This window comes from Erpetoichthys calabaricus, chromosome 7 (assembly GCF_900747795.2).
Source record: "Erpetoichthys calabaricus chromosome 7, fErpCal1.3, whole genome shotgun sequence".
Taxonomy (NCBI): domain Eukaryota; kingdom Metazoa; phylum Chordata; class Cladistia; order Polypteriformes; family Polypteridae; genus Erpetoichthys; species Erpetoichthys calabaricus.
Window position 1 is genome coordinate 28,536,834 of NC_041400.2, and position 21,416 is coordinate 28,558,249.

The window sequence follows — 21,416 nt, forward strand, 5'->3', positions numbered from 1 at the left end:
CTATGCGACTGTTCAGTTCCACCCGGGGGGGTAAACGTTAAAATTATACAAAGATATTGTCTGTCTGTATACCTGCATTGTTATCACTCTTTAATGTAATATTGTTCTTTATCAGTATGCTGCTGCTGGAGTATGTGAATTTCCCTTTGGGATTAATAAAGTATCTATCTATCTATCTATCTATCTATCTATCTATCTATCTATCTATCTATCTATCTAGTGCCTTATCTATCTATCTATCTATCTATCTATCTATCTATCTATCTATCTATTCACGCCCATTTTACTCCTGTCTGCAGCAATATCTACTTGGAGCGCTTCTGCGGCTAAGACTACGTAATCCGCTCAGTCGCCGTTCAACTTGATGGGCGCCTTCGCGAACCCCGCGGCTTAAGAGGGCTGTGAGCATGCGCACTAATCAGCTCATTCAACACAGCACCGACTGCCAGAAATTATGTAAGGGGACAGTACGGCCTGGGAAAGTCGTGTAATGTGTCATCTAAATACAATTCAGGGCCGCAAGCATCTGCGGGCGTCAATTAATGAAGAACCAGTCTTGGTGTGGTCACCATTCCCTCGGCAAGTCCTCACTGTCGCACACGCCCGCCCAGAGCCACTTAACGTAATGTGTACTGCTTTTGTTAGTTTTATTTATTGTATTTTAAAAGCTTACAACATTCCATACAATCAAGTCAAACTTAACGTGTACTTCTGTAGGGGTGTGAGAGTGGAAAGCGGCACAAAGACGACTGTGGGGCTGGAACTGGAACTCTGTACACTGGATCAGTGGGTGAAGCCAGGGCCGGATTTATATGAAAAGAGGCCCTAGGCTATTCCACTTATGGGGCCCTTTCACCTTCCATTTTTAAGTTTGTAAATTACATGAGAGATAATAAAATTTTGCTAACAATTTGAATGTAGGCCCCTCTTGATCTTGAGGCCCTAGGCTGAAGCCTAGTTAGCCTATAGGAAAATCCGGCCCTAGGTGAAGCAACAGCCGCTGTGCTACGGCGTGAAAAAAAAGATCATGGGGTGTCAAGACACCAGCTGAGTAAACGGAATGAGCCAAGCGGGCTGCCTGCACTCTGCCCTGAGCGGGAGCCCATCGGACAGATCGAGTGACAAGTCGTCACCAAGGCGAGCTGCGCGCCATCATTAATAATTGAGAAGTGCCCTTCTTGGCTTTGGGTGTCAGGCAGCGAGGACGCCGGCAGCAACAGAAGCAGAAGATGATGATGATGGATCTGTCAGTGCTGCCGAATAATAACCACCCCGAGAAGTTCCTGCAGCTGGACGTGAAGAACTTGGCGACGAGTCCAAGTTTCATGCAGGCGGGCTTTGCAGCGGGGGCGGCTTTATCCGGACAGCGACACTGGCAGAACCGCGTCTACCTTCAGGTAGGACAGCAGACGAGTCCGAAAGGCTTCTGACCGCCATTCACGGCTCTGAAACGACAGCAAACGAGTTTAACGTGTACGTGGAGCCAAGACGTCCGTCCACTTTGTAGGCTGTGGGAGGGAGGCAGGCAGGACGGCGTGCTGGGCAAATTCAGACAGGCGGCGCTGACACCTGTTAAAATGGAGAATCTGTGAGCAGGCCAAAGAGGCTCAAGTTAGCGGCTTGTTCGGCTAACTACTTATTTGCTTCTGTTTACAAATTCGCGTCCAGACTTTTATTCAAACAGCGTCTGCAGACCACGTAGTTATTCACAACAACATATTCTGTAAATTCACTAGCTGGGTTACTCGGCCTCCCCCAGGGAAAATATCCATAGGCAATGGCCGGCAGTTACAGCGCCGTGGGTTCATCGGTGTATCACAAGTGCTGTGCAACTAAATGAGCACTTGCTGTATACAGTATTTGTTTTCTTTATAACCAAAATGTAATATTATTGAATAACAGTATGACGCAGTGGTGAGGTTGTATGTTCAAATTCCGCGACTAAGTCTGTGTGCCCAGGAGCGAGTCAGTGCACTGCCCGTGAAATGGAACCAAGTCGCCTTGGTGACGACATCAGTCTGATTGTAAGTGACAGTAATAAGGTGGGTCACTGGAGCTGCTGTGGACGTGCTGTACGATCGCTCATGAGTAAAATATTCCTACACTAATTCTTCATCTTTCGGCTGCTCCCGTTAGGGGTTGCCACAGCGGATCATCTTCTTCCATATCTTTCTGTCCTCTGCATCTACAGGAAAGGGTAAATGGAAAAGAAAACGTCCAACGACATGGAAGCATTTAAAGCTATGGCAGAGAAGACAAATATTTATGATTTTTTTTGAGACGTATGTTTAGGTCAGACAACTAAACAATGAGGCCAGTTAAAGTCAGGACGTCAGAAACATGCCGACTGTGAAATCGATGGGAATAGAAACCTGCAGCTGCAGGGAGTCTACGGGACTGAACTGAACAATTCCTGTGTGTCCTCGTCTGCTTTCCTCATTCATTTTTACAGCGTTAATTTTCACTCATTTTCAGTCTTTTTTATATATTACAGTATACGGGGTTTGTAATACCCTGAGGTCATTTCTGTTGTTTAAGGGTCCCATCATTTTATTTTCTAATGGATGCTGTCATTCTGTGCAGGGTCATGCTGCCTGTGGACTCAAGGGTGTGAAGAGCGGCTCCATGCACCTCCTGGTGTCCGATATCGGATAACACACTCCTTCTTGTCGGTGTGCGCTTTCTTGTTTGATTTAATAGAGTCCTTGCTTTGTTTTTAGAATGTGATGTCTGTTTGTGACCTTTGGCTTTTCTGAAAGGCAGGACAGAATTTCGGTGAAATGATCTAAGCATGGCTTTTGGTAGCATTGCATCAAAATCTTTTCTTCTTTGACCCTGCACGGGCAATTACACCGAGCTAAACAAAGCGTTGAGAGCCGGCCTCTGCTAATACAATAAAAATGGCGCTAGGTGCTATAAACAGACAGAAAATCCTTGATGACTTTGACTCAGTCACACTATCAGCACTCAAGACAGTGAACTTTAGTGGTGAGCAAAATACCCGTGTTTCATTTGGCATAAAGTTTTGAAAAGCTGCCGCAAATGTCAGCAAAACCAATTAGCTGCTTGTTGACTTTCGCCTCCGCAAAGAGCCTCTATGTCAGGTCTCTGTTCAGAGTGGATGTAGAGGTGGCGGATTATTGCAAGTACTTAGGGGTCCACATGAATGACAGGCTGGACTGGTCTTGTAATACAGAGGAGCCATATTAGAAGGGGCAGAGCAGGCTCTTTTTTCTTAGAGACTTGCATTCCTTTAATGAGGGCAGTGACGTCCTTTACATGTTCTACAACAATATGATGGGCCCATAACATCACTACGAGAGAGGCCCGCCGAATCAACAAACTGATTAAGAAGGCAGACTCAGTTATGCAATGCACTCTGGGCCCCTGGAGGTACGAGTGAAGGCGAGAATGAAGACAAAATGAGTGCCATTATGAACAATGCTGCACATCCTCTCACAGTACATAGCACTCTATCTATCTATCTATCTATCTATCTATCTATCTATCTATCTATCTATCTATCTATCTATCTATCTATTTTATAGTGTCTTTAATATCAAGAAGAAATAGAGATAAAGATCTGAAAACCACTGATGCTCTATTAATGTTTAAGATCCTCCTTCAAAGGAGATTGAAGATTGAATTTGCATATTTTAAACTAATTAATCGATTAGATATATTTAGAGAAATCTGGGCTGTAAATGATGTTTTATGTTCCATGGAAAATGAATGTCTAATACTAAAGTATGAGTAGAAAAACTTTGTTTTTAAATGTTATTGAATTTTGGCTGTTAATTTGACTGCAATTATGTTATAATTGTTAATAAAGGTCTATTTAAAATTAACTATCTATCTATCTATCTATCTATCTATCTATCTATCTATCTATCTATCTATCTATCTATCTATCTATCTATCTATCATGTCATTTTGTAATTGCAATATGATACATTTCCTAAAGGGAGTTTCCTTGGGGGTTTGTTTGGGGATGGTAAACAATGGCTGTTCCTTCCTGTTCACACGTTTGTCTTGTTTGTGTTTTTTATGCAGCTGATCTCTACCAGTCAGTCATTTTCTAATATCCTTAGTCCCGTACAGGGTCACAGGAGTCTACTGGAGCCTATCCCAGTTAGCATAGAGCGCAAGGCAGGAGTAAACCCTGGACAGGGGTGCCAGTCCATTGCTGGGTGAACACATACACACACACCCCGATCACACACTAGGGCCAGTTTAGGACTGCCACTTTACCTAACCTGCATGTCTTTGGACTGTAGAAGGAAACTGGGGCACTGGGAGCACTGGGAGCAAACCCTCACAGGCATCTTTTCACATCAGTTAGAGTTTTTTTTTTTCTCTGTGAAATGGTTTATTTCATGTTGTGCACATTTTCTTTTTCTTTTTCTTGTGCTGTTTTCTTTATCTTTATGACAATGATACCTCGGAGTTGCCAACGGCCACATTTGTTTTGCTTACGGATGCCGCTGTCCTGTATTTCGGATCATGGTCATGTGTTGTGATTGGATATTTGCACGTTTTTTTATTTCGCCTTATTGACTTTTTTGGCTTCTGCGGATGCTGACTCTAATTCTGAAGTCTTTTTTTTAATTCTGCTTTTTTCCCTCAATGTTAAAATATACTTTCCACCATTATGAATGCCATTTTGAATTTAAGGGCATTACCATTTGGTGTTTTGGTGGTGTCTTCTTTGTCCCAGAAAGAAATTGGAAGTCGTGTTGTGACATCACTGGGTGCTGCTGTGTAAAGGTCGTCTAGCAATTCTTCACAGTATCGTGTTACAGAGTTTGCATTTAAAGGTTTCATATTCAGACTCTTACTTAGCTTAGACAAAAGATTATTTTGGGGTTTCTCTGTAATAGACTTTGGCTTGTTTATTTCTACATTCATCTTGTTTTTCTCGTTATTTATTGTTAATCTCCCAGTATATTTCTTCCTTACAAATTATCTGTGCCTTCTGCTGCATGAAAGTCCGTAACAACTACAAGCAGCACAGTGTGCTTTTTAAAAATGCGACATGCTGCATATTTTCTGCGCTAAGACACACCAAAAGGTACCATCATTTCCGTCATTGTGTTTCCTCCACAGGTAAACTTTTAGCAATTGTCTTTTCCTGTCCCTTGATTCCTGCAGAAAAGACAAAGGACATGCACGCTTCAAGCACTGTGGCGCAAACGAGAAATGTTAGGATTGTATTTGCCAGGGTTTGTCATCGTAATTACTAAAGCAGGCATCAGACCACCAGAACAACCACAAGACACGGCTCACGGCTCAACAAAATGCCTGCCCATGATTAGAAATGAGTGTGCTGATTTTTTTCTTTTTCACTAGAGAACTTTGTTTTAAAGAAAGGTAGATGGATACAGAATTTCTACAAAAAACACTTCTAGGCGGGGACTAAATACTAATACTTCTTGTCTCAGTGTTGCAGATTTTGCCATTCAAAAAGCACCATTTGTTTCAGAAAAATTTAACATTCTGTGTTGCTCTACAAAATCAATTCCAAACTTCTGCCTCATCACTAATGAGCACTAAAGCATTTGTTAGTGTGATGACGCTCCACTCTGTACATCCACCATTTCTAAAAGGCTTTAATTTCCTAAACAGACCAGGGTGACAGATTGGGAACTCAGGTGAAGTAAAAGCATTCTGCTTTCTGACAATCTGCCCAGAGAGGTCCTGAGTACCATTTTGTGTTTTCCTCTCACTCCCTCCTCCAGTCGTGGTGGACACGGAGTCAAGAGGTCAGAAACAGACTGACAGCTACACCCAAGGGTGGCCTCCTCTTTCATTAACTCAGCAGCAGCCTTGTTGTTTCACCACTGCCATAAACAAAATGAGGAGAGGCTTTGGTTAACTGGCTGCTGACTCTCTGGCTCCGCAGTGATGCTCTGTACTGGTCAGTAGATGACCACATCCTAAAAGTGGCATCTCATTTAGGAGCGACACTGTAAACCTGCTGCACTACCTTAAGCTTAGGGACTACCTGAAGAAAATAAAGAAGAAGGATTGTAAAATAAAAATCATAGCAACGATAGCATTTCAACAATGTATATTTCTTTTTTTTTATTTTATTGATTTTATTAAAATCAAATAACATTCATACAAATAAGTCAAGTTTTACAAAAATTGGTTTGAAACAAATCAACTCCCATCCCCGAGAGAGAGAGTTAGGCCAGCAGAGTAAAACTTTAAGCTCGTAAAAATAAGTAAATAGATAAATTAATAAATTAATAAAAATAGAGTAAAAAAAAAAGAAAAAAGAGGGGAGAGAATCGTCAGTCAGTCAGTCAGTCAGTCAGTCAGTCAGTATCCAGCCCACTATATCCTAACACAAGGTCACAGGAGCCAATCCCAGCCAACACAGGGCACAAGGCAGGAACAAACCCCGGGCAGGGCACCAGCCCACCGCAGGGCACACACACACACAAACTCACACACCAAGCACACACCAGGGACAATTTAGGATCACCAATGCACCTAACCTGCATGTCTTTGGACTGTGGGAGGATACTGGAGCACCCGGAGGAAACCCACGCAGACACGGGGAGAACATGCAAACCTGGCAAGTGAACCCAGCAGCACTGCCACTGCACCACCGTGCCATCAGGAGAGAATCTGCTTATTGTAAAATGGTATTGATTAGATCCTGCAAGGTTTTGAAAACATTTTGTACAGATCCTCTAAGTGCAAATTTGATTTTTTACAATTTCAGATAATATATAACATCAGTTACCCAGTGACTTAGGGTAACTTAGGGACTTAGTTAGGATTCTTCCAGTTGAGCAAGAGAAGTCTATGTGCCATTAGTGTAGTAAACGCCATTCCAGTTTGTTTGTCCTTCTCCACTTTAAGCCCATCTGGAGGTACACCAAACACAGCTGTTAATGGATTAGGAGAGATTGTGACACCAAGGCTGTCTGAAAGGCATTTAAACATTTTGATCCAGAATGATGTTAATTTGGCACAGGCCCAAAACATGTGACCCAGTGAGGCTGGAACTTGATTGCAGCGTTCACAGGTTGGATCTTGCCCTGGAAACATTTTGGACAATCTAATTGAGACAGATGTGCTCGATATATAATTTTGAGTTGAATAATTGTATGCTTTGTGCAAATGGAGTTCGAGTGAATTCTCTACATTGCTACTTTCCACTCCTTTTCTGAGATATTGAGTTAGAGATCCTTTTCCCACTGTCCCCTTGGATCTTTGAAAGGGAGGGACTGTAAAATGGTTTTATATATTACAGAAATGCTGTCTGAGTCCTCAGGACTGATCAATATTTTTTCCTGCATAGAGGTTGGTGGGAGGTGAGGAAAATCAGACAGGTTCTGTTTAACTCTTTCAGGGCTGATGCCGACTTTTGTCAAAATTCAGGGGTACAGGACAGTAATCAGCTGTAAACTGCAACAAAACTCGCCATTACGTTTTAGTTCGACACTCTTTCCTAGAAGAAAAGTTACATAGCTTTGCTGATTTAACTTCGATTCCCTACTCGTGCGTGAATAGTGAAGAGCAAACAACCTCTAAAATGGCATCGACATCTGGCGAGAGACCAAAGCGAATGTGCAAAGGAAAATACTCGGTGGACCTTTTATGTAATTTTGTTGAATAGGACTCTGACTTATCGGACTCTGAGTTTGATGCAAGTGCTCTGGAGATGAATATCTCAAACGAAAGTGAGGTACCAGCATCATCTGATCGGTCTCCAGCTGATCGTGGTGCTGAATACTTTCGTGTAGCTGATGTGCCTACAGCAGCGTTCGCCTGGGAGGACCACCACTTATGATGACAAGAGATACAAACCATATTGTGTCACACTGTGACTGCCACAGCTCCGCCCACCTGTTGTGTGAAGACAGCCAGGCAGCCGGCCCACCGTGTATTCCTGCTGACCATCGAGGTGTCCCAACGCAGTCACTGCCGCCAGAGATGCCAAACCTGTGCCAACAGCAGTCACAGCACATAGCAACAGACGTTTTATGTTGATTTATGTGTGAAACCATTGCTCTTCTGTGCTTTTCAGAAAACTGATTTTATTGGAAAAAATATTCAGCCCTCAAAGAGTTAACAAAGTTTCTGATTTGAAGGTAGTGAAAGAAATGTGTGGCTGGTAAGTTAAATTTAGAATGTAATTGTTCATAGGATGCAAAGACATTGTCTATGTACAGATCTCTAAGTGATTTAATCCTAAATGTTTTCCAGACATTAAAAACTTTGTACATTTGAGAGGGTGGAAAAAGGTGGTTGTTGTGCAGAGGTGCCACAGATAAAAGCTTCTCTATCTTAGAATACTTCCTACATTGGTTCCATATTCTGAGTGAGTGAAGTACAATTGGGTTATTAGTATATTGGCGATAACTTGTGTTTATTGGGGTACAAAGCAAGGAATTGCAGACCAAGCCTGTGTATGTTCATCTATTTATGTCCATGTCCAGGTTTTTATACTTTGTATATTTGCTGCCCAGTAATAAAATTTAAAGTTAGGTAGAGCCATGCCACCTTCCACCTTAGGTCTTTGTAGGGGCGCCCTTTGGATACGTGGATGTTTTGAACTCCAAATAAATGAAGTTATGGTGGAATCTAATTTCTTAAAAAATGATATACTGATCTATATTGTAGTACTAGGGTGTTGTACCGTGTTAGCCATTATGAATGTAGAGAAAAGCCAAGCAACATGACACCTTTTATTGGCTAACTAGCCAATAAAAGGTGTCATTTTGCTTGGCTTTTCTCTGATCTATATTGGAATGTTTTGAAATAAGTATACTTCAATAAACCAATGATTAAAAAAAGAAATCTGGTCCGCCGTTACTGTCTTTGACTTGTAGATCTTTGCACGTATTTTCTGGCAGACATTCTAACCTTGTCATGAACTTTTCTTTAATACAACCAACTTCATTTGAGTTGCAGAACGCCTTTAAACAAGCACAGCTGAGATCACCTGCTTCATTTAAATTGAACTCAATTAATAATTCATCCACTGCTTTAGAATTTGCAAATGCTGCTTTCATTTTATATGCATCAAGACTCCCGCTTTATTTCACAGAAACCTCTCCAGACTCATTTTGCATTTTCATTGTGTGCAAAGCTTCCGAATGATGTGTCGGAAAGAGATATGGACAACTTAGGGCCATTGTGCTCATCCTAAAGTTTCAGCTTTGACATATGGCTTGCCACGGCCGGAGATCATGAAGCTCTTTAAATTCAGAGAAGTAAGTTGGCTGCGGAAAGTCTTTTCAGTGAACCAGAACAATATACAAGGTGGGGCGTGTGGTGCTGTTTCATAAAAGTCCTGGAGAGGAGAGCTGTCATGCAGAAAAGCCACCATTGTTTAGAGAATTTTCTAACATTTACTTAGTTTTTGTTATCACGTCTAGCACCTTGCGTACTCCTAGGGAAGTGCTTTACATATGGCCCATGATTCATATTGCTCCTTATGAGATGTTGAGGTTTACACAGGGTTTCATATGTGGGATTCTCCACTTCAATTTTCTACTTTAATTTCTTAGCAACTGACAATTTTTAACCTTATTTTTAGTGTTTTGTCACCATTTTGTTGTATGGCTCATGGCGTTTTGTAGTTCTTGATGTCTCATGTTGCTGCAATACAATTTAAATGATGTCATATGTTGTACGTGACATGCACATTATAAAACGTGACTGCACAAGAAAGCACATGTCTGATTTTAAGCTTAAAAAAAGCTTCAAACTGTTGTGAAATATTTCCTTAGGAAAGCAAAAGTAAAACAATAGGGAACTAAAATCAAAGTAAATGTAAAGGCTTTGTTGTGCTTTTTGAAGATTTTCTTTTTTTCATTTTAAAGTTTCTGAGATTAGGGATTCTGAAAGATTTCTTTGTTTTTGAAGTCCTCCTTGATTTTCTTTCTTAAAAAAAAAAAACGTTTTGCATTGTTTTTTGGAAACTCACTTACTGTATATCACCTGTCATAAACCCAAGTACTTGAAACAATCATATATTGCCAGCAGTGGAAACCTACATAGCAAATTTTAACTTAAATCCTACAGCCAAAAAAAAAAAAACTTGCTGTAATACAACATAATCGAATCAGTCACACTAGGAGATAGTACGGGGAATCCTCCACAGCAAGTATGCTGACAATTTCTTTACCAAATAAGTATGCCATACTCCTGCACAGATGAAACAGGGACACATGGTGTCAGCAGTGGGATTCTCGCATTGCAAATTTCCAATTCAGCTCTTCAGCAATGAAACCAGCTTTACGTCGACACACACAATATAGTCACACATGGGGTTAGAAGTGGGATTCTTGTGTGAAGGTTACCAGTTCAATTCCCTAATAATAATACTAATAGTAAATTTGAACTCTTTACCAAGTATGCCTGCGAAGATTAAATAATTACGTATAGACTGGGATTCTCCACAATACATTTCCAGTTCAGCTCTTTAACAACTAAGCCATCTATGGTGCTGCATTGATAAAATAATCACACACGGTACCAATGGTGGGACAGTAGAAATACTACATGTTTTAAGTTACTGTACTTGAGAATGTTTGTTTCTATTTTACTTGAATATGCATTTATGTCTGCTTTTACTTCACTACATTTTTAAATGGAAATGGTTACTTTCATTCAGATGCTGGATTAATTCGTTACTACAATATTAAACCAGAAAGCAAAGGGCTACAAAAATAGACACATAGTGTGTCACTCGATTGTCTAAAGTATAGGTTTTCCATCCTTTAGGAAAATGTTCATATATGAAGAATCGGGGAAAATTTTCAAATTCACGCTACCTGACCCTAACACTTGATTAACTACACCTCGCTTCAGCCCAGCGTATGGGAGTAGACTGGACGTCTCCCGTCTCAGTTACTTCCACAGCTGATGCTTCGTGTTCAGATGCTCTCCTCACGTCAACCTGCTGGATGGGGTGGGGCTGACCGGCAGGCTGTGCTTCATTCGCACTGTCGCGTGTGCTGCTCACATGTCTGCTCACATTATCCTGGGCATCACAGCTCCAACACAGACTGTGAACTAGTTGGAAGTCACTCCGTTGAGTGTGAAACTAGAAATGATAAAGTCTAGGTAAAACAGTTTATTAAACGTTATTGATTACGTAAAACACAATCATTTGAGTTGGTTTAGTTGACTAATGCTATTAGTAAATAATTTCTGTCAATTTTCATATTGTTCACCATTCTTTGAAAAAAAATGGGGGTCATCTTTGAGGCCAGGGAGTGCTTAAAAAAATGATTTAAATTTAAATTTATTGTAATACGCGATACAAAAATTCATTTTACGGAGAGGTTTTCCTACACAACCTCTCCTATTACTGCTCCTAAAATACAATCATTGAGATGTCTGCTTTTGCTGAATGTCATTGCTTCAAATTGCAGGTACTTGGTTCATGCAAACAGTAGCTGGTCTGAATTATTTTTATATTTATATTTTTAGGACTTTATTTGGCTATTTATAAAATAGGGAAAGATCCTACAGTTAGTTGTATTTTTATACTTAAGTACACTTAATATCAGATACTTTTAAACTTCTACTTCTGTAGCTTTCTTAGGAGCAAATGTTACATTTACTTCAGCTGAAAGGTGAGTGAGGCTTATGGGTACTTTGTACAACAAATTGCTATGATGCTTCCAATGTAAGGGGGTTCAGAGCTTCTTGGACCCCATTTGTATACAAAAGTCTGAAAAATGTGTCTCTTCAAGTAAAACTTTCCACTTCATTTCTTGCTGATTTCATTGTGAATGCTCATCACTTGCCACTAGTGAGTTCCCCCTGCGATGACTGCCATTCTGCCCAGGGTTGGTTCCTGTCATGCACTGTTTATTGCTCTTTGTGACCCTGGCCAAGCAAAAACAAGTAAATAATGTGGATTGATGGCTGCATAACACCATGTGTGATGGATTCTGGTGACAAGTGGAGCATAAAGTGCTTGACAGCCTGTCAAACAGAAAGCTACGTGCAGCAGTCGACACTGCTTGATTCGCAGCTAAACAGCCTCAGTGCTCACAGAGAGCATTTTACTTTTGCCTCCAGAAGTCCCTTCAGCAGCAATTTGACATCCGTTCTCAAAGAAAGGTAACACACGCTCGGGGAATTTTGATGAGTATTGTGTGAGCAGACTTGTTTTCTGGTTTCTTCGTTTTTCCAATTAACTGATGATCACTCCAAGCAGTAATAGAGTAAGGCTGTCTCAGTTGCTGACATGATTTGCTCTCTTAATTTCTTATAGAGAGAAAGGAAAAATACAGACGAGGACCATGGAAATAGGTCACCAGAAAGCAGCCCAGTACTGCTGGACAAGTTTCTTGGGAAACACATCACACCCATCACCCTGAACTCGAAAATCAAGAGGAATCCACTTTACTCAGATACGAGAACAGCAGACGAGTGGGACACGAGGAAGACAAAGCCTTCATGGACAATTCAAGAATTCGACCGCCATTCAGTGCATTCGAATCTGGTCAGTTACTTGAAGGTGAGTTAAGGGGAAGTGAGGTGAGAGTTCAGTCTGCAAAGAGGTGGACTGAATGCACCTCAAACAAATGAAAGGAAACTTCACATTAGAAAATCACTTTCAGTACAGGGGCCTAAAAGACATTAAGTACGCAGGAACAGTTTTCCATTTTCAGTGGCCATGAGGATGTCCTTCTCTTTCAATTAAATCATTTGCCTTTCACATTTCACTTATTAGCATTGAAAAACCATACATTTTCCTACTCTCAGGGGACTTGTCATCTTTCTAGAAAGTCCTTCACAGCCTTGAATTTGAAGCCCACACTCAAGCCCTTGTGGTGCAACTCGAGGAGGCCTGGGTGGTACTGTCAAATTTGAAACCTTAGGCCAACCTGACTCTGACATGGACCACTCTCTTTTCCTTTTGAAGCAGAAGACAGTGTGACAATGTGGGTGGGCTGCACGCTCCCACTTGTATTTGGGAGCCTCTTGAACCCACCACCGTCGATAGTCATAACTGGCCCCTCCTAGTAATATCAGATATCTAGACATGCTGTTTGTGCTGCCTTCTTATGATGATGTCAGGAATGCATTGATACGTTCTTAATGTAACTGGCTTTTGTTTTTATGAAATGGCAAGTGTTATTTCTTGTTAATTGTAGTTTTGCTGTTGCTTCTGTGATGCCACTATATCTATGTCTTGTGTGCTTGTTTTTCACTGGAACCACTGGTTTTGTATCAAAAATGTTTCACATTGGTATGTCTTGCTGTGAGCTGTGTTTGTTTTTATTTTTTCTGACATTATTTTATATTATACTAGCAGTGTAAGCCCATGCTGTAAAAATCCCAGGGTCCTAGAAACTATTGAAATTTTCAGAAAAAAAATTGAAATGTAGAGTTGTCAGGTAATTGCAAGGAACTACTCTGGGCGTCTCTCTCCTTGAAGGATTCATTTTGCCAACGTGCTCGCATCACTTGTGCTTTAGCGGCTAAGCGACTGTCTTTCTTTGGAGGTTTTGTTTTGCTGACGTGCTCGCCTCTCTTCTGTATTAGCCTTAAAACAAGTGACTCTTTCTTCAAAGGTTTTGTTTTGCCGATGTGCTCGCCTCGCTTGTGTATCCTCAGAGGTGGATCCCTTACCCCGACTCCACCTCTCACTTCCGGGACGGACAGACACACACACACTCCCACGTGTAGACATTTATATATAAGATAATTTGTCCCTCTTCCGGGCGCTCCGGTTTCCTCCCACAGTCCAAAGACATGCAGGTTAGGTGGATTGGCGATTCTAAATTGGCCCTAGTGTGTGCTTGGTGTGTTTGTGTGTGTCCTGCGGTGGGTTGGCACTCTGCCCGGGATTGGTTCCTGCCTTGTGCCCTGTGTTGGCTGGGATTGGCTCCAGCAGACCCCCGTGACCCTGTGTTCGGATTTAGCGGGTTGGCTAATGGATGGATAATTTGTCCCTGCCTTTAGTGTTTTTTGATATGTAGAATCCTGTTATGTATTTCAGGTAACAAATTTATGTTCTACAGTTAGATATTTCGCTTCTTATTGTGACACCATGTTTGTAGTTGTATGGACTCCGCAATTTGTCTCCTGTTACTATAGCATTGCTAGGTGTGGATGACTGGTTATCCGAGATTGCGGATAAAAAATTAACTTATTGTTGAGTGCTGTGCTTTGTTTTGATTTAAAATACACTGCACAGAAAAATGAAGGGAACACTCAAATCACACATCAGGTTTCAATGAACAAATAATTTATGGGGAATATCTTTACTGAGTGATACTATGTAATTTGTTCAGAACAAATTGATGTAACAATGGTCAATGGAATCCAAAATCACCAACCCATTAAGGCCTGGATTCAACATCACACCAAAAATCAAAGTCAAAAATTGAAATTACAGTCTCATCCAACTTGCATGAATTTCATCACAGCATCTCATAATGTGACTCAGTAGTGTGTATGAGCCCCATGTGCCTGTATGCACTACTGACAATAGGAGCATGGGCATACTCCTGATGGGACGGAGGATGGTGTCATGGGGAATCTCCTCCCAGATCTGGATCATAGCATCAGTGAGCTTCTGGACAGTCTGTGGTGCTACTTGGCGGCATTGGATACACCAATATATAACGTCCCAGAGGGTCTCAATTAGATTAATGTCAGTGGAAGGTATTGGACAGTCAATAGCATCAAAACCTTCATCATCCAGGAACTGCCTATACACTCTGCCACATGAGGATGGACATTGTCCTGCACCAGGAGTAACGCAGGGCCCACTGCACCAGCATAAGGTCTGACAATGGCTCTGAGGATTTCATCCCAGTACCTAACAGCAGTCGATGGCCTGTCTCCTGGTATCTCCTCCATGCTGTCGAGGCTGTGCTGGAAGACACAGCAAACCTCCTAGTGATGGCACGTATGGATGTCCCATCCTGGATGAGCTAGACTTCCTGTGTGACCTGACAGTAGTGACAAGGACACTAGCAAAGTGCAAAACTAGAGAAGAATCAGTCAGGAAGGATAAGGAGAGAGCAATTGTCTGTGACCATCACCTGGAAAACCATTCCCTTTTCGGGGGGTGTCAGTGTACCTGGTGTCACTTTTATTTACACTACAGCAGGGGAAGTTGATTCACAATCGCTTGTGCTTCCTAACTGGACAGATTGATATCCCTGAGGTTTATTTGATTTGGTATTACAGTAGACTATGACGATTAAGTGTTCCCTTAATTTTTTGAGCAGTGTATATACTGATTTTTGTTCTACATTTTCTTTTGCTCATGGATTTTGGGTGTTGGTGTTAGAATTGATTTTTGGGTTAAGACTTTGGACTGGCTTACTGGCTCATCAGTTCTGCTGGCACTTTGATGTGGCATAATATGCATGTCATATGCGTGTAATGTTATCACATTGGCTTTAAAAAGGTAAATAGTGTAGTGTTATTAACTGTTTTCTGAGAATTTGCAGGTAAGAAAGACAGAATTTCGACATAAGCCAGATATACAAGCGCATCACGGCGTCAGAGTGTGTTGATGTGCTGCATGTTGATAGCGCAGGTCTTTAAGAAGTTCCCTGTACACTATAAGTTCACAGGCTCATTGCTACATTGTGTATAAACGGTAGACATACACCGTGAGTTACATCTACACTTTAAAATGAAAAACTTTAAAGTGAGTGACCTTACAAAATGCTTGGTTTAAGAACTTTAAACAATTTAGGGAGCATTTAATTTTTACTTTGGTTTTGATTCAACTTTGACTTTTACCTAATGCTTTGTACTTGGATGATCGTTGTACAGTAGCTTCTTATGTACTGACCTTTGATGTTATATTTCACCAGTCTTTATGAAAATTCCTTAAATACTTATGAAGACATGCCTCGCAGTTAGGAGACCTGGGTTCGCTTCCTGGGTCCTCCCTGCGTGGAGTTTGCATGTTCTCCTCGTGTCTGCGTGGGTTTCCTCCCACCGTCCAAAGACATGCAGGTTAGGTGCATTGGCGATCCTAAATTGTCCCTAGTGTGTGCTTGGAGTGTGGGTGTGTGTGTGCCCTGCAGTGGGCTGGCACCCTACCCGGGGTTTGTTTCTTGCCTTGCACCCTGTGCTGGCTGGGATTGACTCCAGCAGAACCCCGTGACCCTGTAGTTAGGATATAGCAGGTTGGATAATGGATGGATGGACTTATGAAGACAAGTTTCTTTAGAGAAGGGGCTGCCTGGTGTCCACTGACACTTCCGTAGCTGTGCCTGGTCAGCATGCACCTAACAAATATGAATATACTGTATGTATGTATGGCGGCACGGTGGCACAGTGGTACCGCTGCTGCCTCGCAGTTAGGAGACCCGGGTTCGCTTCCCGGGTCCTCCCTGCGTGGAGTTTGCATGTTCTCCCCGTGTCTGCGTGGGTTTCCTCCGGGCGCTCCGGTTTCCTCCCACAGTCCAAAGACATGCAGGTTAGGTGGATTGGCGATTCTAAATTGGCCTTAGTGTGTGTTTGGTGTGTGGGTGTGTTTGTGTGTGTCCTGTGGCGGGTTGGCACCCTGCCCGGGATTGGTTCCTGCCTCGTGCCCTGGATTGGCTTCAGCAGACCCCCGTGACCCTGTGTTCGGATTCAGCGGGTTGGAAAATGGATGGATGGATGTATGTATATATATGGCAATAGCAAGAATTGCTTGCTTGGTATATTTGTAGAAGCTGCTGCTACTTGAAATAACAATTTAGGAAGATGAAAATACAGTTTTGTTTTTGGGTTAGGGACTTGGGGGCTGTAGCTTGTTTGGTTACACCAGTATCAACATGTGAGACAACATGGCAGTGTACAGTGTTATTAATAAAATATTAATTGTAACAATAAAACATCAAAATGAATATATCATGCAAATGATAAATCCTTATAGCACACAATTTCGACACCACAACTGTCACTTACTGTATTATAGCGCCATTCAAGCTTTTCACAGAAGCAGTCCAAAAGCTGAGCAAACATGGCTCTTTGTTATGTTATGCTCATCAGCTCATAAGTTGGTGTTTCCATAGGATGGGAACTGAATATTTTGCAGAACATGAAAGAAGGAGAATCGTTATATTCTTTAATGGGGTCAAAAATAGATCTCTGCAAGACCAAAGTCACTTCATTTTCTTATTTTCAGGGCATCAAGGAGAAGAAGTCCATTGGAAAATTATTAACAGGTAGCAAAAGTGTGGTCTGCTGACTCAGGGTCACCTTTTCCAAAACCATACTTAGCTCAAAGGTAAAACATTCATAGTGAAAAGGTCAAAATGATCTAAAAGAGGCATACATTGGGCCTAGTGGGCTAGAAAATTAAAGGCTAAAGGGCAAAGAGGACCACAGTTGCTTTGATGAGCTTCACTATGGCTAGTAAGAGCTGAGCCGGGCTGACATGAGAGGCTGTGCACTTTTACTTGCAGGTCTCCAGCTGAGCAGCAGCAGATGAATGAGAGTGATATAACCGACATGCATGCTTGGCCGAAGGAGAACAGGACAGCATATGGTGACGGACCTCTTTCTTTCTTTCTTTTTCTTCAGGAAGACCCAAATGAGCTGCGCTTTTGGATGGAAGACCCTTATACACCCGGCTATGACTCCTTACTGAAAAAGAAGGAGATGGAAGCGAGACGAGCACAAATCTGTAAATGTGTAGCCGTGGCCTCGGGACTTGTCCTTATTTTGATTGTTATCATCACTGTTTCTGTTGTTGTCACGCTCTACAGACATTGATTTTATGTTAATTAAGCAGAGGTTCTCCAGTTTGAATCTTGGTTCGGACAACATCAGGCCAGAACTTGTCTGTCACACATGAGCTTGCAGTTAGTGTAATGGTCCTGGAAATGTAAAAAATTAAAAGCAGTTTACTGTTTTTAAAGATGAGGTGGTGGCATATTTACACGGAGGGCCGCCCCACCAATTAGCGGACAAGACGGAACCATATTTAAGATGTGAACAACAATGTTGAACAGAAACTGCATGGGAAACCATGGCTAAGGTTTTAGACTGCAAAGCAGAAGGATGCTGGTTCAGTCCCCACCACGAACTTGGTCTCTGATCCTGAGTGATTCACCTTATTCGTGACATTTCCACAAAAGACCTGTAACATGAACTGGGACGGCATAGAAAAGGTGCTATATAACATAAAGTTCATAGACGTGGTACTGACCAGTGGCTAAAGCATCAAACTGCATGTTCAGTCCTCACCAGGGTCTCACTGTCTGACCCTACGTGATATGCTCAATTGACACTTTATTGGGTTCACCTGTTAATAAGATGGCATCCAATGCAGAACACATTGTTAGAGGTAAGCATTTAACAAGGAGCTTTGGGATTTTGGTCCATGCTGACTTTATGATGTTTTTTTTTTTGTTTTGATCACCCGTCCTGAATGTGACGTATTGGATTGTCTGTGCAGGAAACTGAACTAAATGAAAGGTGTCGTGGTGCTCATTGATCAAGCCTGTGATGATGCACAGTTCCTTGACGTGTTTCATTATCCTGCTGGCTGGACCCATTTAAGAAATGGAAGACTGGGGCTATAAAGCTATCACTTGGTTAGCATCAGTGCTTTGGTGGACTGAGGCATTCAAATGATGCTCATTTGGTTTTAAGAGGCCAAAAATGTGCCAGGACAACATTCCACACATTATCTCAGTACCACCACCAGCCTCCACCATTGACACAAGGCTAGGTAGATCCATGGATTTATGTAGTTTATGCAAATTTCATGCCTACCCACTTGCAAGCTGCACCACAAATCAAGACCAAGTGACATTTTTCCAATATTCAAACGGCCAGTTATGTTGATCATTTGCCCACTGTAGCCTCATCTTCCTATTCTCAGCTGACAGACGTGGTCTTATGTAGCCAATGTGAATCAAAGTGCATCAAGGTCTGACAGTCGGACTGTTCTGCTCACCCCTGATGCAATGGGCAGTTGTTGAGTGTTTGACCTTTCTGGATAGGCTCCAGCAGACCCCCACGTCCCTGTTCAGGATTAAGCGGGTTAGAAAATGACTGCCATTCTCCTTACCAAGGTGTTTTCACAAAGTGATCGCCCTTCACTGAACTTTGATTTGTCTTTTGCTCCATTCTCTGCAAACCACAGAGACAGCAGTGCATGACAATGGCAGGAGGGCTGCAGTTTCTTAGATGCTGGAGCCGAAGTAAAGTTAAAGTTCCTTAATTCACACATCTTCACCATTCTGATTTTTTGGTCAGATGACAGCTAAACCCCTTGTCCATGTCTGAATGCTACATATTGAGTTGAAGCTCCTTGATTGGCTGTGTAGAGGAGCAGGCTAATGGTAATAACAAACAGATGGACCTGATAAGCTGACCACTGAGTGCATGTGACAAACTAACATACCTATAAAGGGCCTTGGTGTGGTCTGGGAAGGCCATTACATAAAATAAGGTTTATGGAGGTTAATGTGTCCTAAGGCACTCGATCACAAAGATTGCTGTTTCAATCCCAAAAGCAGACTCCTTGTTTGACCCTGAGCGATTCACTTCACATGCTGGCGCTCCAGTTGTAGAAATACTGTACAGGGCAAATAGTACCGTACTTGTAAAATGACTTCTGAGCCTTTCACCATGGAATGTTGGATGACTTTCATTATGAGATTCATAAATAAAATTATACAGTAATGTCTTCAGCTTGCCCAATGTCTTCATATTTCTTTATGACATCTGGAACACCATATGTTAATAATCTGGTTTGGTCTGTTGCTGTTCGCGGTCTACCGCCTCATTGATACAAAACACTGACTCCATGTTGCTACTCCGCTAATCTCTCAAACCTTACAGGTTGGCCGCTGCTTGATCACTCTGTCCAGTCCAGCCAGTTTTCCCCTTATGTTACAGGAAGCTCCTTTTAAATCTTTCACATCATCATCCCGGAGAAGAACATTGCAGAAGGCTAACCCATTCCATCCTGGTAAAAGTTATATTGGTGCTCCTTCATGCCTATAGCAATACACCTTTATAACGCCTCACTGTGACCGCTCTCTTCATCCAAATCAGATGATGATGTTTTTTTTGTATTTCTTGTGTGTATTTTAGGGGGTTTGGTGTTGATTGATATTGCTGTTTGTTATAGCAATGTCTTGAGCTACTGTAAGAAACTAAATTCCTGTCTTGGGACATATAATGTTCATTTGTTTGTTCATCCTATCATGTTTTATATAGTGCCTTTTCTATCCATCTCTCTATCTTCAATGCAGATAAATGAAAACGTTCCTTCCCAGCCGGAATGCTATTGGCCAGTCTGACACTCCAATACTAGGCTGGGCACCACCCCATAGTCCCTCTGTGACTGGGTCTTGAACATCCTGACTGACAGACCACAGATGGTGAGAGCTGGCTGCATCATCCCCAACGCCTTCATCCTTAACATTGGTGCTCCCCAAGGTTACATCCTGGGTCCTCTGCCATATTCTCTGTTCACTCACGATTGTACATCTATGCATATCTCCAAAACCATCTTGAAATTTGCAGATGACATGGTGATAGTAGGATTGCTCCCCAATGAGGATGAGTCTGTCTGCTTGGACAAGGTGGAGACAGTGTCATCAGTCTAACAACTTGGACCTGAATGTTTCCAAGATCATGGAGATGATTGTGGACTTCAGGAAGGAAGCAGCAGAAGAGCTACACCTGACTTAGGATCCATGGGTCTCTGGTTCAGAGAGTCAGCAGCTATCGGTATCTTATTGTGCGTATTTCTGAGGACTTCCAATGGACTAATCATACCTACACGCTGGTGCAGCAAGCAAGGCAGCACCTGTATCACATCATACAACTGAGAAAATTCAAAATCTCCCCTGCCATAATGAAAGTACAGGTAAAATTCCATTACAACGAATATCTTTACAACGAAATTTTCATTACAACAAAGTATTTTTATGGTCCTGACAGTTTCCCCATATGACACGAGTCTATAGAAATCTCGTTACTACGAAATACAGTACTGTGCAAAAGTTTAAGGCAGGTGTGAAAAAATGCTGTAAACAAAGAATGCTTTCAGAAATATAAATAATGATTGTTTATTGTTATCAGTTTACAAAATGCAAAGTGAGCGAACAAAAGAAAAATCTAAATCAAATCAATATTTGGTGTTACTACCTTTTGCCTTCAAACCAGCATCAGTTCTTCTAGGTACACTTGCACAAAGTCAGGGATTTTGTAGGATTCTAGTCAGGTGTTTGATCAACCAATTCTACCAAACAGGTGCCAATGATCATCAATGTCACACGTAGGTTGAAACACAGTCATTAACTGAAACAGAAACAGCTGTGTAGGAGGCTTAACACTGGGAGAGGAACCGCCAAACTCTGCTACCAAGGTGAGGTTGTGGAAGACAGTTTGATGTCATGGCAAGATTGAGCACAGCAACAAGACACAAGGTAGTTTTACTGCATCAG

The 21,416-nt window shown here is 41.9% G+C and overlaps 1 protein-coding gene across 1 annotated transcript; it reads left to right on the forward strand.

Annotated features, from left to right (window-relative positions):
* The first annotated feature begins 994 nt into the window (after nt 1–994).
* LOC114655077 (major intrinsically disordered NOTCH2-binding receptor 1-like) lies at nt 995–18,222 on the forward strand. The gene is made up of 3 exons (XM_028805973.2): nt 995–1,397; nt 12,254–12,499; nt 17,530–18,222. The coding sequence occupies exons 1-3, from the start codon at nt 1,230–1,232 to the stop codon at nt 17,719–17,721; spliced, it is 606 nt and encodes a 201-aa protein (XP_028661806.2). The 5' UTR covers nt 995–1,229; the 3' UTR covers nt 17,722–18,222.
* Nucleotides 18,223–21,416: the final 3,194 nt, after the last annotated feature.